A 27,249-nucleotide genomic window follows, 5' to 3' on the forward strand; every position below is an offset into this window, starting at 1 on the left:
ATTGCAACTCAGATTCCAAACAGAGAATTTCCTTTTCTGTCAAAAGGAGTTGGTATATTCTTCTCCACTCCAGCTGAGTGGCAGCAAACACAGGCACAGTACACAGAAACAGCTGGCAAAAAGAGCATTCTGAGAGGAACAGCTAGGGAGCTTGGGGTCCCACAAACACATAGAAAGAAAAGTTCCTGCAGGGGAGGTGAACAACCAGCTGTGGTGTGTGCCTCGTTAGAAATACAACAGGTAAGGACAGGACTTAGAGTCAACACTAAGGAAGTTGCTTAAGCAGACTATGCGTTTTTTGTAAGCAGCAATAGAGAACCGAATATAAAAAGGTACTAGGTCAATAAAGACTAGCTCAGGATAGAGATGGTTTTCATATAAGCCATACCTAGATGGTCACTTACTTTGTGAGATGGCGTCAGAATTTCTCTGCATAATGCTTATAAGAGTTAGAAACCATTCATGTCTGAAGGCTCTCAACTTTTCCTCTTCCCCTTACCCCATTGCCATGCTTTGATGGAAGATCCTGTCTGCCTGCTGGGCACTGATCAGGATGATGGGTAAAAACTGCTGCAGGATTGAAGAGCTAGTGGGATTTTACATTGATAAGGGAGTAAACCCCTGGTGGGAGGACAGAACAGATGCAGAAAGGAAAAGGGAGCTTTCCCTCTCATCCCCCAATAGAAACTCAAAATGACTGAACAGAGTCTGTTTGGGAGAAGGAGCTAAGTGTGGGTCAAGTTTTGGGGAAGTTTAGATTTAGGAAATACAGAGCAACTACTGGTGTGTGCGAGCTGTAAGCAGAAGGAGATGAGGAAACATGTTTTTATCTGTTTGCTGGGCATGGTGAATGGATTCCTCTTTCATTCCTTGAGTGACTCCAGTAAAGATTTAAACTACTTGGAAATTAATTTTAAATATCGGATTGGTATTTCTTTTATGGCAACTTCATGGGGCCAAAAGGTAGTTGGGATTTATAGAGTCAATATATAAAAATTTAAGCTTTCATTAAAGGTACAGTAAACTGTGTTCATTGTTCATACATAATTAATTCTTTTTGTTATTGTCATAAAAGCCTTGATTGAGAGAAAATTCCAGATACTTTTATTGAGAAATGACTAGACTGGGTGGAGGGCACTTAAACATATATATTTTTTTATTTTCTGATGTTGAAATTGGGGGGATGACCAAGGTTCTCTCTTCCATAAACCTGCTTTGGCTGGGTTATCTCTGGATGTGTTCCAGGTAAAGACAACAGAGGCTGTAGCAGAGGGAAGATGGGACTGAGGCTAGGACTCAGAAAGTCCCAGATGTCTGTGCTTATTGGGACCCTAAGGAGGCATATGATGGGTCACTGAAATAGTGCAGGCCACACCTCTACATGGGGAGGACTTCTCTTGGTTCTTAGTCATTTCTCCATCCCATAGCTACGCTCTCACACAGAGGGACAATGGTTAGAGTGAGCCATATTCCCACACAAAGAATAAAAACAACACAAAGTTTGAGAGGCAAGAACATATCTTTGTTATGATATGACACAAGGTTCCATGAAAACAGACCCTACCACTCTTGGCTGGGAAACCTTGGTCAAGATTCTTATTCTGTCTATTTGCCCTTGGATCTCTCAACTGCAAATGCAGAGAACAATACCCACTACCTCACAAGGAGGTTAAATGAGAGAATATCTATACAACACTCAGTAAATGCTTGGCATATAGTTACTTGTTACTTCTCAAAGGTTACTTCTTACTATCCCTATTAGTAAGTATTTTAGTATTTTTACTCTAATGACAAGGACTAGCCTTTTTTAAAATAACATGATTAAGTTTGAAAAGGTATAACTACACTGGAAAACACATCTCCTTGGCTTTCCCTATATTGGCAGATTATTTCTATGTAAATATGAGTACGCTTCCCTGAAGGTTAGTTCTCTTCCTAGTTTCTTCTATACCCCTTTTATGACCCCAGTCTCCCATGTGTTACCCACCCAAAGGAAGTGACTGTTGATCACTTCCATGAACTCTTTTTCCTCGGAGCCCCATGGCTCTGTAGGAGACCTGTCATTAGTATACCTTCCTTGCATTACCATTATTTGTTCACTTGTCTCATCTGCCTTAATTGCAATTGACTACAAAGATGGGACAAGCCCTATCTACCTTTAAATGGACACCTGTAACATCTGTGCCTGGTTAGGTGGTTAAGTATTTAAGAAATATTTTTAAAGCAGATGAATAAAAATCATCAAATAAATTATTCATGGCACACAATGTCCTTTGTTCATCAGAATAATTGCTTGTTAAAATGATTAATGTCTGTCCTTTGGGGGCGTTCCTGTTCCTTACAGATTTGGGTAAATCACACCCCATGCACACTTGCCCTCCTCACAGTTCTCATGGCTTATCTCATGGTGCTTTCCAGCCTTCTGCCATTTTTGCCTGAGTCAGAGAGGGGCTTCCTAGCTGGTTCTGTCCTGTCTTTAGACCTAAAAGCAAAGCTCTACCCTTTCTTCTTTTTTACACATGGAAGCCATTCATTTGCCATCTTCCTTGTGCTTATTAACTGTCGTAAATGTTTAGGAGATGTTGGGAGAGAAATTGCCTCTCATATCTGTGACATTCTCCCATCCAAGTACTAACCAGGCCCTGCTTACCTTCCAGAGATCAGACAAGATCTGGTGTGTTCAGGGTGGGATGGCCATAGACTCATATCTGTGGTTTACTACCATGTTAGGGACACTTGCCAAGTTTCACCAGCATCACAGGTGTCCCTGCCAAGTGTGGGCTCTGCGAAGCAGACCCCAGGCCTTAACACCCAGGCATATGTAGTGAATTGGGTTTGTGTGTCACTCAAACTCACCAGGCCTGGTCTCTACCTACAAATCTGGGGCATTAAAGCCAGGATGATTCTAGGACTTTGAGAAGTGCCAATTAGCTTTGGCCATTATCTTTATAAATTTATTTCTGATAACAAATAGTCAAGTAAACTTTGTTTTTCCTTGAATCAGAAAATTTCAGTGATGTGTTTAGTATTTTCCATCAGAGGTAAACTGTGGAACTCCACCCCAACCCTGCCCATAGCAGGAATATGCTTTTCTTGCCAGCGCTGCTAAAATACAATTTGCATTACATCCTACTGTATGGTGGATGAACTCAAATTCATGTTCTAGAAGCAGTTCCTAATAATTCTCATTTCAACATCTTGGTAGCAACCCCCATCTCTTGTTCTTTCCTTACACAGATGTATTGAAATGTCTGAGGGTGCGCAAAGACACTTACCCAACAGTGGAGTCCAGAAATCCTGTAGCGCCAGAGAGTTGGGGCCAGTCGAGCTCATTGGTAAGGGCTGTTGGTAGATTGATGAAAGAGTTCTAAGGAAAACAATAAAGTAGCAATTATCAAAATGGTCATTTATTTTCTAAAGGTAGTAAGAAAATTCATGGCCTGAGCGTTGCTCTCTATGTGTCTGTTTCCCACTCTCAATCTCTCGCTTTAAGGGCTTTTGGTATTCAAGGCAGATGTCTCTAACCTTCAACTTCATCAAGGAAGTCACAATGATCAGCACCACCCCTGACCTGGCTTCCGCTCAGCTCTTGTGAAACATGCAGAACATTTGGCATCTCAAACACTTGGGAGGGATGCTTCAGCAGACTAAACTTCCCATTCTTACATTTTCTGAGATTTTCTCCATTTTGCAGTTTAGGCCATCAGAAAGTCAATCATCTGAAAAGTAATTAATCTGAAAAATAATGCCTAATCCCTCAGAAAAAAATGCCTTCCCTGGGTTCAAAGCTATGGCCTTAAGGCATTAAGGTGGTGCCCTCTGACCTTCTTGGGGGTCTCAGACATTTTTGAGAATCTAATTGTGGTTCCTTTCCCCACAAAAATGCACGTGTATTTAACCTGGCCTGTGATTTCAGGAGGCTCACGGACCCCCTGCAACTCGTGCACAATTTGTCAAGAACTCCTGATACAAAGTGTTGACAAAAATAGGATTCATTTGAACCACATTTCTATGGCTTGTGCAAAATCAGCAAAGAAAAATGTGATGAGCTACAACCTCGTTTTACTCCTTTTATGAGTGACTTCTGGGACTAATCTCTCCTGTGGTCTAAATTTTAGAAAAAGCTTATCTAAATTGGTATGTTTGGAATAGGGCTGCCAGATTTAGCAAATAAAAATAAAGGGTACCAGCCAGGTGCTGTGGCTTGTGCCAGTAATCCCAGCACTTTGGGAGGCTGAAGCAGGAGGACTGCTTGAGCCTAGGAGTTTGAGACCAGCCTGGGCAACATAGTTAAAATCGGTTTCTACAAAAAATAACAAATTCGCTAGGTATGATGGCATGTGCCTGTGGTCCCAGCTACATGGGAGGCTGAGACAGGAGGATTGCTTGAGCCCAGGACGTCAAGGCTGCAGTGAGCCATGATCACACCCCACTGTACTCCATCCTGGGCAACAGAGCAAGACTCTGTCTCAAAAATAAATAAATACATACATAAATAATAAAGGATGCCTAGTTAGGTTTGAATTTCAGGCAAACAAGGAATAATTTTTTGGATTAGTATGTCTCATGCAATGGTTGGAACATACTTATACTTGAAAAATTTGTTATTTATCCTAAGCTCAAATTTGACTGAGTATCTTGTATTTTATCTGGGCATCTTTCTTTGGATGAAAGCTTTAAAAGCCAATATTCCCTTTTTGCCTTCGCTGACTGGAAGCCTCCATGAGTGGCTGCAAGAAGCCACTCATGTATTTCTCAATATTGAAAACCCGTGCTCCCTTCGGGTAAACGTGAAAACCTTGAGTCCTCCTTTAATGCTATTTTAAAATTTAAAATAAATTAAAGTAGTGTCTAAAGACAAGCATGTCAAAACAATTGTAGCTTTAGCACAATTTTCCAAATGGCACATGCCCCTGGCCTCCTGCTTTTTTCCTCACCCATGAAGATCCCTCTCCTAAGGAGACTCTGATGCTAGAGGCTGTGAGGGAAAGAAAAGCCATTAACTCCTTGAAAGTATGTCATTGTTCTTTCTTATTGCAAGGTAGTACATGGGTTTGTTTTAGAAATGCAAACATTATAGTCATTTACAATGCAGAAATGAAAGCCCCCCATCACCTTCCCCTAAGAGATAACTCTTGTGAGATAACCATGGTTAACAGTTTGTGTCATATATAAAACAGTTTATACGTGAAATCTACCATAAATCTTTAAACTGGGAAAAACTCAATCCTCCTATTTTCAGAGAGATAGAGAATGAGCACTCAAAATAAATAAAATGCAAATTTATATTTCTTAATTGTGGACTGTTATGGGTTGAATTATGTTTCTCGAAAAGATGTGTTGAAGTCTTAACCCCACCTCAGAATGTGACCTTGTTTGGAAATAGAGTCGTTGCAGATGTAACTAGTTAAGAAGAGGTCATACTGCAATAAGATGGGCCCCCAGTCCAGTATGACTGGTCCTTATAAGAAGAGGAGGAGGAAGAGACAGAAATGAAGACACAGGGGGAAGGCCGTGCAATGGTGGAGGCAGAGATTTGAATGATGCTTCTGCAATCCAGTTAATGGCAAAGATTGCCAGATGTCTCCAGAAGCTGGAAGAGAGGCATGGAATAAATGTTTTCACAGACCCCCAAGAAGGAACTAACCCTGCTGACATCTTGATCTCAGACTTCCAGCCTCCAGAATTCTGGGGCAATCAATTTACGTTGTTTTCAGCCACCCAGCTTGTGGTACTTTGATATGGCAGCCAAGGAAACTAATACATGGCTTGAATTGGACAATATGCTTGTTGCTTTTATTATTCAAAGGGCTAAGACATGAACCCCTTTACTATGTTTACTTTCAAAATAATTCCTAGAACAAACAAATGTGTTCAAATGCAGCAGCAGTCATCCCATGATATCCTGTATATTTTCTGTGGGTCTCTGAGCTTCCTCTGCTCCTCCTTCTTCAATTGCCTCCTCCTTCCACACATGCCATGAAACCTCCATCCTTATTCTTATCCTAAGTGTGATTTCCAGCACGGTAGGGGCTGGAAGAGGGAGGAGTTGGTCAGGAAGTATGGCGTCCTGGGATGCACCTGTATTAATGATGATTTATCCTCTTTAAAAACCAGAAAAAACCCCATGGAAAGAAAGCTTCCAGTAAATCTCAGAGGACCATGCAGTCTCAGTGACAGGTACTTTGTCACCCCTTAGCATTCAGCACCCACCACTTTCTGCTCAAGACTCCACCATTACTGTGACTCAGCTATTATCTGTTTGAGTTTCTATTTCTCCTGCCACTACAAAGCAAAACTTTTCTCTGTGTTTTATCTTATTTTTCCCTACATCTTTCTGCTTACAATGTGTGTTTACTGTAGGATGAGAATATTCATTCTGCCAGACAAGACAAGAAAAACAAATAGAATGGATGAAACTCACAAGATATGTTTAGCAGAGATAGTGAGTAAGCAAGTGGCTTGCGAGATGCAGGCAGAATTTATGAGCTGTGTTGAGTCAGTAACCTGCAAAACACGTTGAAACTTACAAGAATGATATGGTTCTTTTCCACCCCACTCCGTCACCTTTTTCTCTGTCATCCGTGCAATGGCAACTCCAGACTTGGGAAACTGGATGAGGAACTAGGTTTCTGATTCTGTCTGGGACTGCTCTCCCTTTCACAGGAAGGAGTTAGACAAGAACTACGCAGGCATAGGCATACCCTCTGTAGCCTGGCACACTAAGGGAGGGGTAAATAATTCTGAAGTGTGCCAGAAAAGTAGAGAAAGGGCTTTGCTCTAGAAATCAGATGATCTGTCTTCTGCGTCTGGCTCTACAAATACAAAGAAGAAACACAAATCAAGAAAACTCCATGATTGGATCTGACACCACTGGAAATAAGTTCCATACCCCCTGCAATCCTCATTCTTGGTCAGGGGTGGGTGATGAACTTCTTGTCTTCAGTGGCGGAAGAGGGGATGTCGAGAGGAGGGGTAGGGTAGGTGGGAAAACGGCAGGCAATCCTGTCTTGGGAAGTGGGATCTCCATGTTGCTAACACTCTCCAAGCTCAGTTCTCTGTAGATTAATCTGAAGAAATGGGGCTCAGCTACCTGGGAGATTCCTGGAATCCTTGCTGATATCTCAGAAACCAGTTAGTCTTGGAATCATCCCCATCAGGATTTCAGCTGGAGTGGACAGTGGCTGGTGCTGAATCACAACTGGGGCCAGGGTGAGTTTGTATTCCTCAGCGGGAGCCCTGGAAGGCCCAGGCAGACCAGGTCACTCGATGAACTTCAAAATATAGCAAACCTGTGCTTTCCTGGTTGAATGTTTTAGACTTCACTTCTGGTGTTAAGCCAAGGCTTTACTGTTATTAGTGTGCAAACTTGGGGAAGATGTATTTCAGTTTCAGTATCTCCAATGACTATAGAAATATCACCTTATTTACTTCAGCAAAACTGTGGGGAAGACCAAAAGACACAGTCAGAAGCAGGTTGACAAGTCAGAGCCCTACTATGTGAAGCATGATGTTTAGGGCAGACCACCTAGTGTCCCTTTCCAAGTGAACTGTCCCAGGTTTAAGAGGAGTGACATTTATTTGCCAGATAATAGAAAAGGTTTGAGCAGACTAATAGAAGCCTTGGCATATTTTTTTTCCTTAGTAAATTTGGTAGATAAAAATGAAAAGTAGTGGCTATTAATAGCAAATGTTTTATAGACCCTAGCAAAAAGAGAATGTTTAAGTCCTATCACATTAAACACTAAAAGCCTTATTCACGCAACATTATATCCAAGATACTTCAGGCATTTGAGGCAGGAGGAATGCAAATTAAGATTTTCCTCATCAACTCCTGCTTATTCCTCTTGAGCATTTATGTTCTTAGGAAACTCGTTTTAAATGTACCTTAAATGTACATATGTGAAAAAGACTGAATATTTACCAAGAAAAATTTTCCAAACTTAAAGAGTGTGAGCAACCTAGTGAGTGTTAGATCACTACCGCATTGCTTCAAAATTTCTTCTGACCTTTATCAATGATAGATATTTATTTTTACAGCATAGTTGGCACATGTTTACTATTTTGTGTAATAGTTTCATTTAACGTTTCTGTGTGTGGGTATGTGTGTGTGTATTTCCACGCATCGAGAAAGCCCCACTGGTTCCCATTTTTGATGGATATTTAGTAAATACAATAATTCGAATTTGGTAATATTTTAAGCCCTAATGTCAGCAAGCAATTGATGTTCTTAAAGCTTTGTTGTGTGGGAGAAAGAGAGTAATGACACCAATCCCTCATTCATCTGATTCTGCCAGTCTTCCAGCAAAGCAGGGAGTATCCTCAGTGCCTTTCCTTCACTGTTTACATTTGGGCTCTCTCCATCCTGCACTGCTGTGGACAATCTACACAGTATATTCCCTTTTCTATTACATGTACCTGCATTAGACCTGAATGGATTATTTTCAAACAGTACAAAGTCACTTGGAGGAATCTAAGTAACTACTGTTGGAAAAAGATTAAAAATGTCATCACCAGTTAAATAAGCATTGTCTTATCCATTCCCCAGAATTAAAGTCTCAAAGCAGATGGGGGATTGTTACTTTACCAAAAAGAGAAAATAGCTCTTGGGTTGGTATTTTTAATAACGCTGGAGAGTTTCAAGGCCTGGGAATCAAAGACAAGGGCTACCTGCTTAGCGTTGGAACCATGGGTCTCCCAGTTCTGCTAGTTGGCTCCTCCTCCATCTGTCCTGCAGTGGCGCTTGCAGAAGGTAAGCAGGGTTCCTCCTGCTTTCTGCCTCTCAGTCCCACCGTGCCACCACACTGCCTCCCATCTGCTCAGGTCCCCACCGCTCCCATTACCTTAGTGCCTTTCTTGTGGGAGCACCACATTATGCAACTTTCAGAGCCTTCCTTGGCTTTCACACACACTTTCCTGCCAGACTCCCATTTCTGTAGCCTCTGCTGCATGACTGTCCTACAAATAAATGTCTACCTACTCATGATGCTTGGATGTGCTGTTTCCCAGATAACTTGCATTAAGCGAGAGTGGGGAAGAGAACTAATGCTGGGTTCCCCTTATGTGCCAGGCACTGAGACAGGAAAAACTTGCACAAATTGTTCAATTCAATTACACAACTCTGTGAGGCAGCCTTCCTCCCTCCTCTCCTCCCTCTCTCCCTTCTACAAACACTTTAGAGCAACTACCATGTATCAGATTGGATATTCCCTCTAATAAAGAACAAGTATTCACACCTCAGACAAACAGCAGCAAATTAAATGACCAACCCTTAACCCAGTGAGAGGCTCTGGGAGGACCCGTCTTATGATGAGCACCTTCCCTTGTTGATTCAGGCCCCTGGAGGACTTCTGTGTTTTCTGTTGTTGAAAGAATCCCTTATGCAAGGCAGCGCAGGGCCCAGGACTGCGCTGACATATCTGAACTCAGATATGTCTGGCCTGACATATCCCGGGGAAAGGCCCCTGGGAGACGGCGCACACCACTGCTTGGGATGACTTGCCAAGGTCATAGATCTGGTAAATAGTAGGGCTGGGATTTGAGCCCAGGTTCTGGTGGAACAAGAAAGGGAGAGGTGTAGAGCAGGCCGGGTCAGCACCATCCTCAGCTTCCCATAGCCCACTTGTATCTGGTCCTTGCTTTGCCCCCAAGCTGCCAAATCCCATAAAATCACAAAATGGGCCAAGCTGGGCTAGATAGTCCTTGAACGTGAGGCTTCCTGGTTGCCTGTTTAGGGGGCAGTCTCCCAGATACTGCTTTGGGTGAAAAGTTCTGAAGTCCACAGATGATTTGAGAGCTGCCGCCATCTTTTCCTTCTCTCTTTCTCTTGTATGGAGACCGTGTCTAATTTATGAAGAGTGCAGAATGAATATTTTGGGGAAAAATACTGAAACCATATGTGACCCTACACAGAAACCCCCACACACCCTACTCTTCTGCACCCGGGGCCTGTCTGGCCTGACATACCCAGGGGAAAGGCCCCCGGGAGATGGCGCACACCACTGCTCTGGAGGTCTGCCTTCCAGTGGGGTCTGGCAGAGGAAGTTCTGGGAGAATAGAGAGAGAATATATCATCCGGTTTCTGCCTCTGTCATCTCAGGCTTAACTAGATTAGGTAGCACAGTTCTCATAAACTAAGGCTTTAATATAGATAACTTCAAGAAAGTAATTTAACTCTGTGCATTTGATTTGTAAACCTTATAATCTCCCGTGTGTGAGATGAGTCTCATATTGAGGGAAAGTCCCTGTGGCCCTATGATTCATTATACACACAGAAGCACACAGAGGAAAAGAGGGAGGGAGAGAGGGGGAAGGGGAGGGAGAGAGAGAGAAACATCAGGCACCAGACTGTGCTGGGCACTCTGTTGGACTCCATACCAGGCAGCTGTGGGCTCCTTCTTCATGGGACTCACCGTCTAGAGGGGCACAGACAATAAACACTTCCCATCTGGGTAACCTGGAAGTCTTTCCTTAACCCTTCTGTGCTTCAGTTTCATTACCAATAAAAATAGCTTAATAATAGTACCTATCTCATTGGGTGGTTGAGAGAATTAAAAAAGGTAATCTATGCATGACGTTTAGACTTGTAAGAGCTCAATAATAGTTGGTTGTTAGTAGCATTAAGGGCAGTCCAGAATACTGTGTCAGTACATAGAAGGGACATCTGCCCCACATGTTGGGCTTTCAAGAAAGGAGTCTTGAAGGAAGTCTTATCTAACGTGTGAGTCCTGGAAGGCTAGGAAGAGAGAACCAAGCACAGAGGGGCCAGGGGGAAATAGTTCCAGTATTGCTAACACCGCATGCAAAACCTCAGGGCTAAATTCATCATATCATATCCAAAGGAGACCAACAAACACCAAGTATTACAGTTACACATTTTCATGTAACAGGTAATCCCCAAATTTAGTGACTTAAAATGTACTACACACCAGCAGATCAGTAGCAATAACTACTCAGCACCTGGTACGATGCTTATTCGATGCACATTCAACTTCAGCGAAATAAGTCATTTTCAGGGAAAAAGTAGAGCCTTTCCTCTTTGACCCTCTGCAGGTACAAAAGCTTATGGGGGCAGTGAATAAACAATCAAATAAAAAATTCTAGCAAAATATGACAAGTAAATACAAAGAGGACAAAATGGCAAATAACACTCCATGTTTCATCATTTTGCTTGAATGCAGCTCTTTTTATTTATTTATTTTTACCTTGTCAGCTCCTCTTAGTTTCTTTCTTTTCCTTTTCTATTATTTATTACTTAAGCTCTAACCCTATGATTTATTTATTCAATGAATGAGTCGAGGGATGCATTTCTCTCACTGCCGCATACCAAATGAGAACGCATTGTACAGTTAAACTCTTTCTACTGAATTCCCTTCCTTCCATTGTTTTTTTTTTTTCATCCCCTAGGGTGATTGAACTTTTTTTTAGATTCATAAAAGCAAGAAAACAAGAGTATAAAATATCCTCCTCATATGCAGAGATAACCACAAATCAATTCTTTTCTAAGGCCATTGAAACAAATTCTTCCACAAACAGAAAAAAAAAAAAAATTCCTCCAAGGGCCAGAAATGAGCACGAAGAGGTACACGTCCTCGAAGCTGACTCTTCTGATACCTTTGATTCTGTAAAAGTTTAGTCATTTCTACAACAGCCAGACTGCAATTTGTCTGGGATGTGGGTAGTTTTTCTTTTTTGGGGGTAATAACTGGAATTTGATACCAGAAGAAGTCCAAGGTCAAGTTACAGAGGGGAAAGTGGAGAAGACCTCACTGGGGCCACCTGCTCACCAGGACTGACCTGGGCTCTTGTTCCCCATGACCGTGATCATAAATGATGATCTCATTTTCTTTCTCCCCGCTCTTTCACTTTATACCAAGAGGCTGTCCCAAAACCTTGCCATTCCACTCCTCTGGGCATACACATCTGCTGGCCCTGGGTGACTGCAGCAACCTCTGGCCAGGGGCCCTGCCTCCTCACTCTCTTCCTACATCTTCAGTAGTGTTTCCCACGATCTCATAGGGAGCTTCTTTAAAGTACAGATCCTGATTGGGTAGGTTTGTGGTGGGGCCCTAGTATCTCATTTTGAATAAGTGCCCTACCTGACTGCAATGACTGGCCATGTAGGGAAACCCTAATCTGCAGGCTACTGTAGCTATTCAATGTCGTCCTCCACCACAAGGAACCTCCATGTCCCCAACCTCTCCTGACAGCCCTCCTCTCCCACCCCCGTCAACAATCTGGGTCCCCTGAACCTACCCCTATCCCCGCAGACCTCCAGGTCTCACCACAAGCTCTTCCTCCAGCTACACTGTCTTGACTGCTCAGTTGCTAATCAACAGACAAGGGTTGGTTACATCTGGACTTCCTCTCAGAGCCTTCCTCGCCTGCCCTGGCCTTTCTGTCTTAGGTGTCCTGTCCTCTTCTAGGTCTCATGGTAGCTTGTGCATGCCTAGCTGACTGCACCTAACCCTCTAGCACTAGGGCAGAGGCTGGCAAACTTTTTCTGTAAAGGAATAGACAGTAAATATTTCAGCTTTGCAGGCCGTTTGGTCTCTGTTGTGACTGCTCAGTTCTGCTGTTGTCATAGACAATATGTAAGTGAACGGGCATCGCTGTGTTCCAATGAAACTTAGTTTACAAAAGCAGGGAGGGCAGTGTCTGACCCAAGGGCCATAGTTTTCTGACCTCTACTCTAGGATCCAACAGACTCAGTTTGTATCTGGGCTCCATGTTTAACCTTTTGTCAGTTAGCTAAACTTGCTAAGTCTCAGTTTCTTTATCTATAAAATACATATAATAGCAGAGTCATTTCAGTATTGTCTTAGTCCATTTCCTGCTATAGTCCATATTCTGCTATATTTCCTCCGTCTATATTCTGCTATAGCAAGATACCTTATAGTGTAATTTATAAACAACAGAAATTTATTGTTCACTGTTCATGGAGACTGGGAAGTTCAAGATCAAGGTGCTGGCAAATTTGGGTCTGGTGAAGGCCTCTGCTTCGTAAATGGTGCCTTGTTGCTGCATTCTCACATGGGGGCAAGGGAGCTCTTTTACAAAAGCACCAATCCCAGCCATGAGGATGGAGCCCTGATGACTTAATCCCTTCTCATCGGCCCCACCTCTTCATATTAACAGTGGGTATTAGTACCAACATATGAATTTTGGGGGGACACCAACATTCAGACCATTGCAAGTATTAAATAAGATAATGCTAAATAGGATACTTGGTGTTTGGTAAGCACATGGTAATATTTGCTTTCTATTATTATTATTAATTATTGTGAGCTTATTTGTTGATCTTCCCAGCTAGACTTTACATTTTTTGAGGCTGAGCCGGTGCTTTTCACCTCCAGAGCCCCAGTTATCCACCTTTATCTATTTCTCTGTCTTTAATAATAGAACAGTGATAGTTGGGCATAGGGCTGCCCAGCCAGGGACTGCACTTCTTAGTCTCTGTTGCAGCCTGGTATGGCCATATGACTAAGCTCTGGACAATGGGGTGTGAGAAAGAAGTGATATTTGCCACCATCGTGCCAACTTCTCCCAAGGGATGTATGTGCCTTCACTTGGTCTTTTTTCTTCCCTCCAGGTGAGAGGTGGCAGGATTAGGGGCAGCTACCTCAGATCCCAGGATGGAAGCTGCATGTTGAGAATGACCTAACTTTCCCCTAGCCCTGGACTGCTTCCCTCTGGATTACTACATAAAAGGGAAACACTTCCATCTTAAGTCACCAAATTTGGGACTCTGTGACCACAGCTGAGCCCATATCCTGCTCTGTTAAGAAGAGCTGATGCATCCACTCATTCTTGTTGGCTCTGAAATATATGTTACCAACATGAGACCATGACCTCTTTGCTGCTTTCTGCTCCGCTTTCCTTTGAGCTCTTTAGCGGTCAGGCTTAGTGATGCTATCCTCAATTTCTGCCTCTGGAATCTTTGGACTTTGTACTTCATGCATGCTCTTCCTTATATTCCTGCAGGAATTAGGTCATCACTAATGACCTAATTTAGTGGTTTAGCTCATCACTGTGCCCTAACTCCCAACCATTTCCTTGAGTGGAAATTCTGTATGATTTCCCTAGGAAATCATATAGAAGCCAGTCTTGCCCCCTAGACGTTTGACTAGAGCTGGGCTGGATAATCTCTGCCTACTCCCACTCCTCCTAAGGAATTGCATGGAAGGAATTAGTTGAAAAAACAGTGAATGAACAGTGTATGACAATTAATTCCAACCACCTAACATTATTTTTAAATGATGGAATTTTCTCTTTCCTCATGCCAATGAACTTGAGATTCTAGGCGTTTCCCCTGTGATGAGTAATTTCATGAGCTCCATTTGATGGCTAAGGAATGTGGGGGAGAGTGAAGCAGGTGACAGACATAATTAACCAGGGGACAAGAGATTGTCCTCTAGTTGCAGCAGCAGGCTGGATAGCACAGGCATTGACTGACTCACACTGCCTCCTGATACAGAAGTCTTTATTTCATGTTCTGGCAGAGCAGGTATGTGGGCTGAGTACTTATAAATGCTTTTCAGAAGTATGGAGTTTAAAATAATTTCCTCTTGTAGTTTTCATAACAACTGGTGTTTGGCTTTTTACTTCTCTCAGTAGGCAGCAGGGCCAAGATGATGGATGTTTTCAGAACCATGAGCCTGGGAGTGCACCCTACATGGCTGGCAGGTGAGAGACCCAGATTCTCACCTTGAGTAGGGAGAGAAGGGCATCGAGTTGATCAGAATTCAAGAACGGCCTGTCTGGCCTGTTCATGAACAGGGAAAGGAAACGGAAGAACATTCTGTCTCTTGTGGCCTCATTGCTGCTGGAGAGCAGAATTCACCACGGTGAACACAATTCTCTTTTTCTGACAGAATCAATGAGAAGTAACTAGGATTGAGGTTTCTCTCCTCATCACCTAGCATCTTTAATCCGCTAGCCTGCAAGATGGCTGAGGAGCAGAAGATGTGATTTTGTCCATTTTACTAAACGATAGCTTTTCTTCGTCTTAAAATATAATAAGAAAGCACTATAATGCTTAGATATTTCTGGAGTCGACATGAAGGTAACTCAGACAGAATTCCCATATTTTGTATGCATCATGAAAATCTTCCTCTGTGCTTAAGGGAGGCTTTATGTGCAGTGATAAATCCAGACAGCGGGAAGCAGGGCGGGTGAGTGAGGGTAGGGTGACAGCTTCGATACTGCCTGTGCTGTTTGTGGGTTAATAAAGAGTAGCCAAACCTGATATACAAAATCATCTCAAAGGGAGAAATGAAGTGCATATAAGCTTGAGAGATGGGAGCCGCTTTGCTCTCTAGTGAATATGCATTTTCAGCAGCTAGATTAAGGATTCATTTTGTCCTTGACACAGCACGAAATTCAATCTGCGCCTACTTACCCTACAGACAACAGCCTGCCAGGGGTCGTGCAAAGATTTTATAATAGGATAGGCAACAGCCTTAGCTAGCAAAATAAACATTTGGGAAATTGTATTTCAGAATTGCTTCTCTCTCCTCACCCCCTCCCCCAACCTGTCATGCAATTCTGATTCAGTGAAATGCAGCATTTAATATGTTGGAAATAATTTTCGAACAGATGGGGGAAGAAGCAGGAGGGCAGCATCCCTTGCTGGCCTCAATGATCTTTCCACCTCCTCTTCTTTTTCAACAAACAACTCAAGCAGAGATTGTTTTTTCCCTTGAAAGAAAAAAAGAAAAAAAACAAAACCAGCATGAAAGTGTTTTTGGATTTGCTCTTCGTCTTCCTTTGACATCTTTCTAAGTTGAGGTCTTTCTTGTGGCGTAAGAAGGTCAATTTGAACCTAACTACTGAGGTTTAGATATTTCAGAGAGAAGCTCAGGTTGTTTAAGAAGAAAGGGGGCAGACAGGTTGGAATGAGACTCAGAACCCTTTGTGTCTGTGGAACCATGACAGAGAGTCTTCATACTCTCTTTATTGAACTACAAATATCTTTCCAGATGAATACACTCCTAATCTAATTAGCTGTAAACAGGACTCCCGGGTGCCCCACTACTTAAGCAGAGGATGGCAAGAGCAGGAGAGGAGAGGGGCTGCTGCAGGGAGAATGCCTGACAGTGGATTCCTTTTCAGCGAATACAGCTGGGATGGGGTCATGTACGCACAGATGTGTTTTCTGCCTTATAGGGAGACAAAGGCAAAGAAGTATCAAGTAGCCTCATAGAAGGCAGAAGGGCCCATTATGAAACAATGCCCACTTGTTTTTCTACAGCATTTACTGTGCTTGCCAGACAATACGATCAGGTCCTTGGTGCAGCAAAGGAATGGAACGAAACATGTCTGGGCTTCCTGAAGGGTCTTGATTTGTAAATGCATTCCTACCATCAGACCCCAAGGGAGACTCCTGCTGGTGTTTGAGGTCTTTAACTGGCACATGAGGCAGGCAGTACTCGTAGGGTGCAATGAGACAACTCCTTCCTTTTTCCCACTGCACACTCAACTGTGGTGCTAATTCATCCCTTGCCCTGGAAGAAAATCCAGAGCAGCCCAATTATGCACATGCTCATTCTCAGAAACATACACTCTTCCGGTTATATTCAATTCCATTTCAGAAAAGAAAAATGTTCAGTCTTCACAATTTTAAGTAAAACTTCTTGCTCCTTGTCCATCCTGGGCTTGAGGCTGATTGATTATCTGCACCCAGGAATGGGAATGTGGTCCACTTTCTTTGTCTACTTGGCCAGCTTTTCCTTCCACTTGCTGGCTGAGGCTTGCGGTGGGGGAGAAGAGGTACAGTCGGGTGTGATTGCCTCTTGCCAGGCAGATATCCAAAGCTGACTTTCTATAATGAGGGCTGTTGTGGGGCTCTTGAGAGGCACTGTGGGGAACAGGTGACTGAACTTGCCATGGTGGAGTGGGTGCATTCTCTGCACTCCACTAGTCACTTAAGTTTGCTGCTTCAGCCCTGCTCAGCTGGAGGTTAAGCCCTGTGAACTCACCTTGCCCCTGCAGGCCATCCTCTGCAGGATGTCCAGTGGCCCAGGCTGGCTCTCCCTTCCTGGGGCTCATGTCCTTGTCCAGGGCCCACGTTCTTTCTGTCCTGCTGCCTCGGTCACTGCTCTTACATTCCCCATGGGGGTGTCCAACACCAGTCCTCTTGGGCTCAGTCTCTGCAGACCCCTATCCAGTTATCTTAGTGGTGTCTTTACAGTGAGGGGGAAGCACACTCACCTTCCCCAAGAGGGAAAGCTGAGCCCCACTGTCCCTCTGACACTGGCCATTCCCAGCCTCAACTCTTCTGGACCTTTGATTCTGGAGATAAGTGACAGGTTGCAGAATTGGCTTCACTCCCTTCCTTTGCAGGCTCTGTGGACATGGTCTCATCTTTCACTTGGAAGAAATATTGGTGGTGGGAAGGTGGGAATAATTTGTCCACATTGTCTCAGGCCTTAGCTAAAATGTAGGTAGAAATAAATAGTCCAATTTTTAACATTTATAAAAATGATTCCCGATTTCTGACAAGGTAGCCATCATTATTTATACTTTATAGATGAGGAAACTAAAGCTCAGAGTAAAGAAGTGAGTGTAGGTGGCTCAGCCAGGATTTGAACACTGGTCTGTTTGAGTCAATGTCCGAGACTATTCTACATGTAAGTTAGGGGCTTGAGATTCTCCACTGGGCACTGTCATGACTGTGGAGTGAGCTTGGCATGTGGCTATCAGTAGGGTGGCCAGACATCCAGACTTGTCTGAGCCAGTCCAGGTTAATGCCTGTTGTCATGGCGTAATTATGGTAGCGATCCCTCTTCTCTCAAAGTGTCCAGTTTGGACAATAAATTATATGCTCAACATAACTATTAATATTAGGAGCTGGTTGGAGGGGGGGGTCTGGTACAAAGAGACAAAAAGCAACAGAAGTTTCCTAACAGGGATGGCTCTTTAGTAGTCTCTAAAGGCTGGCTGAGACCCTGTGGGAAGACCTGCAATTGGCAATGAGCTCTAGGCAGTCTCCCCCAGAGGCAAGGATGCTAGAGGACAGCCCAAGGTCAACCCCAACCTGGTGAGTCATCTGGCTGGGGTGGGGTGGCATCTTGAGGAACCCTCATAAAGTATACGGGATGGGAAGGGTGCATCGTCCACTGTTGATTCCAGACTTCTGAGTTTGTTCATCTTGTTTCTTCCCCACTGTACTTTTCTAGCTTAGCACACTTTTACTGGAATTACAACTAGAATTTTCCTAGCTGGTCTTGCTGCCTGATCCCCTCTCTCCCCCTAAACCAAATAAATCCATCCTGCCCACTGAAATCAGAGTAAATGTTCTAGAATTCAAATCTGCCCCTTTCTCAGTTTAAAAGCCTTCAATGGCTCCTGCTTGCCTTCAGGATAAACTCCAGCCCTTTGAGATCCGCCTCCCATGCACCTCTCTAGGCTCTTGTCTCACTGTCCCACCTGGTGCTGGATGAGCTTTAGTTCAGCTGCACTGAGCTCCTCCTCAGAAGGCTGGACCCTCTTGCTTTCAAGCCTTTGCACGTACTCTTTCCTCTGCTAGGGCACACCTTCCTAGGTTGACTGGGACCTGACTACCTCCAGCTCTGTTCCCCTGCTTTGAACACAGTGTCTCTCCCTTCAGGCAGCCTTTCCTCCAGTTTGCGGGGGAGCGTGTGCACATTACAGCACTAATGGCTCTAGAACTGCTACTTGTTCGTCCGCATTGCCCCATGGGGTTTTAAGCTCTATGGGCACCAGGGATCTTTCCATCCTTTTCCCCATTGTCATCCGATCACAGGGCTTGGCACATAGTAGACCTGGCTAGCATTTGTTAAATTAATTGTTGCATGAACAGTGCTGTGCTGCTGGGCCTGCAGAGATGTGACTCTAGAATTTTTGCCTAAATTAGAACTGACATTTTGTTTACACTTGCCACAAGCACGAAAAACCAGACAATGGAAACACCAAGGTGTCTGAGCTCAACACACCTCATGGGTATTGGCTAAGCCTGGTATTCTTACCTAGGCTGACTCCTTGCACAAATGAAGAGATTCTGTAGATAATAGTTTTTAAAAATTGGAAGGTTTTTTCTTTTTTTCTTTTCTTTTTTTTTTTAAAGGAGAATGCTCCATAATAGTAAAAAAAAAAAAAAAAAAAAAAAAAAAAAAAGAATCAGTTTAACATCCTGCTGTAGGTGGGTGGTTTAGTAGATTATTGCATGGCCCCTGGAAAGGTCATTACAGAGCAGCAATAAATATAATGAGTATAAAAACAAAGTCGTAATGAGGAAAATACTTATGAATTGAATAAAAGGAGAACTGCCAATTGCAAACTTGCTCTTCTTGTAACAGCATGACGTGTGTATATATAATATACATATATGCAGATGAGGGGGAGTGCTGGAAAGAGGGCAAAAATACTGTGAAAAATTTAAGATAGTGGGGTTATTTTTTACTTCTTAAAATTAGCTCTATTATTGGCTTTATCACTTTTTCTAAAAAAAGAATATTAAAGAATATCTCAAAACAAGCCTGATACTCCAAAATGTTAAGGTGACTCTCTCTGGGTGGTAGTATTAAGGAGGAATTTTAATAATTTCCAAATAATTTCTGTATTTTCACATTTTCTCAATCATATATTTAACATATATAATTAGATAAAAACAATAAAGCATATTCACTCTCTTCCTTCTCCCACTCTGGGCAGTCATGCCTCCTTCCCCAATATCTTGATTGTGGTCACATGACTGGCTTTGGCTTGTTGGGTTGATGGTGGACAGGGCACAGATTGCCTTGTTGCACTTTGACATCACCATGACAAGAAGACGCTCTGGATAGATTGCCCAGCCAAGAAAAATGAGAGACACATGGCACACACCTGGGCCCAGCCTGAAGCTTGGCACCAAGACCAACATAGCTCAGTTGAAAACAGCTGATCCCAGACCACCCCGGACGCACGGGTGAGAAGAAATGATGATTGTTTTAAGTCACTGGAGATTTGGAGTGGTTGGTGGTTATTATTTTGACAATAACTTGGTGATAAAGCTTCATTTTCAGTATCAACATCCTGAGCAAAATAGATCTCTTATTCTTGTCCCGTCTCCTATTCTTACCAAGTGGCCAGGCTGAGAGTGGCTGGGCCAATTTTTAGCTTGGAGAGGAATGTTAATCTAGAGAGATTTTAATAACCCCGGAACACGAGAGGCTTAAAACAGCTGACAAAATGACGCTGAAACTGTAGTGTTGTTCCTCCTACCTGTAGTGTTATTACCATCTTGATAAGACTCGTGAATTCCAATGAACTGTTATGCCTGATTTGGGTTTCTCATCAGCCCATTCTCACAGGCATTTCTCAAAACAATTTACTGCCAAAACGTGGGAGTGGGGAGTAACCCAAACCAATACCAACAAATGCTGTTCGACAGCACTTGAATCAGTTCATTGCTGCAAACAGCAGATGAAAACGATTACAATCTAAATTTTACTTGTTAAGTCTCTAGGATGGGGCTGGCTGCTGGGCTTGCTGGAGTGATTTTCTTAAAATGTCTACTGGGTGGGCCCCTCTTTTTCCTGGAGAATTAGCACACTGCAGAGTGAGCCACTGTCCTCCCGGAGAAAGTGTGGGCCCCAGGTTACGAAGACACTCCTTTCCTCAGCCTCTGAGGCCAGGAGCAGGAACAGGGAGGACAAGTACAAGGATTTCAGGCAATCTCATTAACGATCACCACTGCACTGCCAGAGCTGTGTGTCAGTCTACTTTGTCTGGTTGGAATTCAACATACTGGTCCGCAACATTTTCATAGCCCTTAGCTCATTGAAGCACACGGCCCTTCCTGACACTGTTACTATCATCATTTACAGAGTCTCTGGTTAAGCGGCTTGTTCAGGATTACGCTGACAGGCAGTCATTCCACCACCTGTTAGTTGTATGACCTTGGGCAGTCCACACAACCTCTCTGAGAATCTGTAAAGTGAGGCTGTGTTGTAATAACACTTACCTTAGAGGGCTTTTGCAAAGATTAAATTAAAAAATGCATTGGTTTTCCTTAACTGGTTTCCTTAGCTATTTGCTTAAAACAAATAGAACAAACAAATCTCCAAAATCTTGAACCACGATATTTGGTACACACATAATACAAATTCAGTGAAGAAAAATGAGAAAAAAAAAGTTACCTATAATTCTACCATCCAAAGATAGCCAGTGGTAGGTAACATGCTGACCTACAACTTTCCAATTATTTTTTTGTTTGCACACAGACACACATATATTCACAAAATTGGCTCATACATACTATTTTGTAACCTGCTTTTATTGCTTAACCGATTATCATAAACATATTTCTTGCCCATAAATATGTCTATTAATATGTGTATTAACTGGTTGCACAAAATTTCATTGTACAAATATAGTATATTTTTACATCCCATATTTTTTATTTTTAGTTTCTTTCCTCATTTTTGCTCTTATAAATAAATACCTCTGTGATGAATATTCCTGTACATATATTCTTGAGCAGATAATTGATCATTTTAAAAGGTAAATTTGCAGATGTGAAATTACAGATGTGAAATTTGCAGATGTGAAATTTTTAGTTAAAAATCACAAATATTTTAATGTTGCCTTATACATGTTGCCAGATTGCCTTTCAGAGAAGTTCTAGTAACTTCATCTCTTGTTGGTGAATTAACATGTCTATTTCACCATATTTTTGCTAAAACTGGGTCTTTATCACTTTTAACCTTTGTTTGTTTGACAATGATAAATGAATTGCATTGTTATCTTAATTTGTTTCTTACTGCTGAAAATGAAACTTTTATATTTACTGGTTATGTTCTTCATCATTAAAAATTAGATTTTTTTCTTATTGCTACGTAGAAACTCTGTTAATTAGAGGATTTAAATCTTGCCTTATATTTTGTAAGTATTGTTCTACTTTTACATTTGTCTTTTAATTTTGTGAATTTTTTTGACATTGTACACATTTGAAAATTGTATGTAATTATATCTAGTTTTTTTTGTGTGCTTCCTTTTACAATATTATGCTTAGAGAGACTGGAGTATTTCTTAAAATAATTTTTTTTCTGGGAAGGCATATGTCTGGTATGTTTTCTGAGTCTTTGAATGACTGAGAATAAGCTTCTGTAGTCCTCATGTGAGAACAATAGCTTGGCATACAGCACTTTCAACACAATTTTTCCTTCTTAAAATTCTGTAGAGAGGCTGTTCCGCTTTTCCCTGAAATTTAGTGTTTAGTGATAAGTCTGATGCCAGATGGATTTTCCCTCCTAGTATCTTCCCTTGTTGTTGGTTTGTTGGGCAGGATGATTCCAAGATTTTTCTTTATCCTTGGAATAAATAAGGAAAAGCAGGAAACACAGAGAGTCCATTTTATACCCTGGCCTGGCACGTAGTGGGGGTTGTGGGCTGAAGACGGATTTCCCCAACTCAAGAAAATTATCTTGTATTACTTATTTAGCCACAGCTTCCTCTCTGCCTGATGTCTTTTCTTTTTCTGCAGTTTCTATTCAATTGCCAGGACCTTTCCTGCATGCCTCTCCTCTCTTCCCTCTTGATTTTCACATCTAGCCTTTCTCCTGAGTTCCAGAATTTCCCCAGCTGCCTGACCACTTTGCTCTCCTGTTTTCTGCACCATCCAACTTGCAAGTCAGTATTGCCACTGTATTTTTAGATCAGGTAGTTTTTTCACCTTAAGGCAGTCTTCCCTGATTTCTGAGTTCTTCTTTTTCATGTGTGCAATTTCCTCTCAATTATTGTTGAGAACCTGAAGTTAACATTTTGCAAAATGTCACTCCCTTTCCTCCCATAAGCGTTTTTCAAAACAGCGCTCTTCATTTGTATTCTTGAGCAGTTTTCATATGTATCCGGATGTGTTTCCCCACTTGCTCATCTTTACAGAGGGAGATCTATGCTTGCCCAGTGTGGGGGCTTGGGAGAGGTTCAACCAGAGACTGTTTGAGTTCATGTTTAATTTATTTAATCTAGGAAGAGGAGGTCAAGGAAAAAATGATAATTTCTGCGGGTTAATTTCTCTGGATCAGTTTCAGTTTTCTGGGAGAGGGAAGAGGGAAGCACATCCATAGGTGGCTGTATGACAGGGCTTCCCCACCATGCCTATGTCTCTTTCTCGAGGGCAGGGGCACCACCCCCTTCTCTAATGGACATGGTGGCTCTTGGGATGAGTCTGTTGTGGCACTGCCCCACATTTTTTATTGTGTTGTTTGATAGGTCCATCCAGAAGTAATGGCTGTGAGCTGCTATTCCCTGTGCAGTGCGTCAGACCCGGGCAGGGCTTTATGTGTGTGCAACCAGTGGGTCCCACGAGGTCCTTCACTTAGAAAGGGCCCTGCACTGGGTTTAATGCTCTGCTGCCCCACCTTGAACTTCTTAACTATCTTATTTTTGAATTTGTGTTATGTGAGTGAAATCCAGTGGGCCAACTGAGCATGTGTGACCGAGGGGACTGGAAACGGGGTCGACTCTGGATCCTGTCTCCTGCCACCTCTCAAGATGGGTTCCTGGCCATTCACTCCCCAGCCTGTCTTCTCCTTCTTGCCCTGCGACTGCTGCACCCTCCAACAAGGTGGCAACTAAATGGTGTCAATGAGGGAGGCCTGTGTTCCAATGTTGCCCTTTGGTCCTTTTGGGAATCTGGGCACAGGCAAGAGGAGGATTGGGGTTGGGCATGGTGGCAGCTGTCACCTGCCCTAGCCGGCAGTGCTGGCATCTGGTGGGCAGAGGAGGCAAACTCATTACCCATCCAAATAATTAGCATGTTCCAGCACAGAGGTTTGAAGACTTTTGGGGGTCACCTGACTGCTGTGGACTGGGGAGACAGGCCCTGGGAAGGAGAGATTCCTGGCTTACCTGGGGACCCATGGAACACTGGCAGGAGGAGGAACCCAGCAGCGCTCAGGCCTGAGTGTTTCAGGATGGAAGCCTCAGTGCCTGGGAGGGTCTGTAATTGCCCTAAGCATCTCCTGGCCTGAGGAAGTGTTCAGTCTGGTGGCCTTGTGCTCCTGGGAAGCCTCTATTCCTCCTTCCAAACTTCCCGAGTCTGGCTTGCCTTTTCTGTCTTCTGGGCAGCTGAAAGCACCCTCCAGGGACAAGCTACTACATAAGAATTGTGTAATTTCAGTGATTCCACCTGCATAGGAGTTCAGTGCTGTTACAGTGGCATGTAAAACTGGCATTGCATAATGTGACGATGAACATAACATTTGTGTCAATAATTTAAAAATTTAATTATTTTTTTAGAATGACATTAAATAGCAAATAAGAAAATACCATGACATATTGAGGGAGACTGCCAAAGAAAAGTGCTTTATATTTTAGCACCTTTAACGGAACTTTTGAACAAGGTTTGCTGAGGGCACCTGTACTTTTATTTTGCACTGAGCCCTGCCAAGTATGTAGCTATCCCTAGGCACAGGTTTTGTTACATTTCCTCAAGATAACTTATGGCCACAGGAAGCCCCAGCTGCAGGTGACCCATCTGATACCACTGAACCCCCTGCTTGTGTGTGTGGCATTCAGACTGCCCTTCCCTGCACCCTCCAGCTCCCACCCTTTGCCACACAATTTCCCCAGGTGTTCGCACAATTTGAGAGGAAGATAATGGCCCTCCTGATAATGCAGCAGGTGTGTGCTCAGGTGATGAACTGGTAATATACAGGGTTGCCATTATATGTCTACCCCATATTTAGGTGTCATTCATCTGAGTAATGCATACAAATCTCTCTTATAGTGCCTGACACCTGATATAGAGTCAATAAATGTTGGTTTCCTTCCCCTTTCTTTGCCTTCTCTGAGTCTGTCATTGTTTGCAATTTTGCCTTGTGGCCCTCTTCTTTTTTTTTTTTTTTTTTTTTTTATTAAAAAACCCTCCCAGACAGTCTCATCACTCTTTGGGAATGGATGGTGGGCTTGTCTGTCCCATGACGCCTTCCGTGGAGCACAGCAGAGGCCATCAGGAGCCGAGCAGCCTGCTCTGCCCAGAGCTTCTTGCTTGCTCAGATGAAAAACAAGCTGGACAGGCCCCAGAGTGCCTCATCCTGACCTCCACGGAAGCCAGCCCGGTGGGCTTTGTCCTTTCTGTGCATTCTCCACCTTCTTGACTCCCCACTGCTGCCTTCAGGGTTCCTGGCAGCAGCTGGGCTGAGGCTGGGGAGGTGAGTAGAAGGAACCTTTTGCCATTTGTCTAGGACTGAAATGACTGTGGATATGCCTTTCATGGCAGATTTTGCTAAAGAGGGAAATTTGCACCTGTGTGGAGTTGGCATCCCATTTAGAGAGAGCAAGAGGAAACAAAAACAAAGGCCAGCACATCTGGAATGATTACTGCCAAAATTACTTACCAAAGACATCTGCGACGCTGTGATCCATTCAGGAGAGATGTGAAAATGAGCCCCAGCTGAGTCTCCCAGCAAAATGATTCCCCTGGGCTGTGAACCTAGGCAGCACAATTTATTCACATTATTTATGCACTCAAGTAGTTTGGAACCTCCAGGCTGGATAGTTATAAGAGCGGATACCCTAGTGTGTATTCCAGGCACTGAGCATTTTCACAGTAATGCATTACCACTTTTCGCATGTTTGAGAGTGAGGGGCATAGCATTTCGGAGCTGAATGAGATTTCCAGGCCATTGGAGCCGCTAGCTAAGATGTAGAGATGCAGGTGTGTTTCCCAGCTCAGCAAAAAACATCTTGAGTGAATGATGGATGAATAAGTGAATCAAAGCTTTATCCGAAATCAGAAATATACCCAAATTTTGGTTCTGGAAATTGCTTTCTTGAAAACACACCAACGTCCATTACAATTCACTTTAAGGGTTAATGATCTTATGGAGCAATTTTGATTTTTCAAGGATGTTATGGTCTTTTAAAGCCTTTAATCCATACAGGCAAAAACACTGGATAGATGATTCTGACTGATTAATGGAGAGACGGAGATAGAAAGGTCTGCGTGCAGCCCTGTTTGTTTGGGGGTTCACAATCACTTCATCTGACTCTGAGGCCCATCCACACGAATCAGTCACCTGTGAACTCATTCTTCCAAATTCCTTAAGATCCTGAAAGACTCAATTCATGCCTCCCAGAGGCAGAGAGGCACCTCCTTTTTCCACTTCTAAACTCCTCAAGTCATGCAAGAGGGTGGCCTAGTCTCACTGCAGTGGCTCCCCAGGCTGGGCTTCATGGAAACCACTATTTGGCCACAGAAATGGGGACTGAGAAGGCCCAGGACATCTTGGAGGGCACAGAGAGAGTAGGATGTGGGGAATCTAAGAGGCTTTGCACCAGGGTTATACCTAGATCTGCATATATTTCATTCATTGGTTTAGTTGTTCATTCATTCTTTATTCATCCAACAAATATTCCTAAACTGCATAAATATGTAATGAGCCTTTACATTTTCTATTCCTCTTCCTGCCCTCTGAGGGCTTAAAGACAATTAGGCTTTAAGTTGATACACAGCAAAGACTATATACTTTTTGTCCAAGAAAACTCAGAGCCAAGTATAACCCTTGGTTAGAATTGGACTTGTTCAGAAAATACCTGTTGAATGAATGAATGAATGAATGAGGTGATTGTGAAAGTGGGGAGAGAAGCATTGCCTAAATATAAAACAGTGATGTTACCATCAAGCGTTGGCATCACCAGGAGCATATTTTCAGTAATGTGTGGGGTGGTGAGGTTTCCCCAATGGAACTGGTGGCCCAGATGTTTGTGCCATCTGGGCACTTAGAGCACAGAGCTTTTGCCCAGCTATTTTTGGGAATCCCTCACAAGTTATAGTCTGGCAGTCTCTCTGAAGTCATTCAGACATTCAGATATGCATCTTTAGCCTAGTGGACACAGAGACTCATCCCACCAGTAGAAGTCCGGGTGTCTGACCTTGTAGTGTAATTAGAGGAAAATGCAAAAGATTAAAAACTTCAGTTATGATTGCTGCCTATTTTCTTATTTGGAAAAGTGCTGGATTTCCATTGCTCTTTTATCCATTTTGCAACCTAATCGTCAAGTAAAAGAGTCAATTAAACAAATTGTTTTGCTTTTTTAAGATTCTGCCCTCTTTCCTCCTTTTCTGAACCTTTTAGATACTTTATTTTTTCTGATCTGTCATGAAAATAAATGTAAGTTGGTCAGCATAGAGTAAATCCTAGCATCAAGCATGTTCTGACTTAGGTGGTCTGCTCACTTCAATTTGACTCAAACTAGAAAAGAATATCTATCGTTATAACCACAATGACATCCACAATTCAT

General features: G+C 43.0%; 1 protein-coding gene and 1 long non-coding RNA gene across 5 annotated transcripts in view; one reads left to right on the forward strand and one right to left on the reverse strand.

The window, feature by feature from the left end:
* AOAH (acyloxyacyl hydrolase) overlaps positions 1-27,249 on the reverse strand; it is a 225,556-nt gene that overhangs the window by 78,911 nt on the left and 119,396 nt on the right. For all 4 annotated transcript variants that reach the window (XM_034963944.3, XM_003814970.5, XM_034963943.3 and 1 more), the window contains 2 exons: positions 25,344-25,438; positions 3,276-3,367 (listed from right to left, as the gene is read on the reverse strand). In XM_034963944.3, coding sequence (XP_034819835.1) covers positions 3,276-3,367; positions 25,344-25,438 — 187 coding nt within the window. The remainder of the gene's footprint in view (positions 1-3,275; positions 3,368-25,343; positions 25,439-27,249) is intronic.
* The window catches only part of LOC129398413 (uncharacterized), a 155,687-nt gene that overhangs the window by 75,284 nt on the left and 53,154 nt on the right, over positions 1-27,249 (forward strand). The window lies entirely within an intron of this gene.

This window comes from Pan paniscus, chromosome 6 (assembly GCF_029289425.2).
Source record: "Pan paniscus chromosome 6, NHGRI_mPanPan1-v2.0_pri, whole genome shotgun sequence".
NCBI classification, from domain to species: domain Eukaryota; kingdom Metazoa; phylum Chordata; class Mammalia; order Primates; family Hominidae; genus Pan; species Pan paniscus.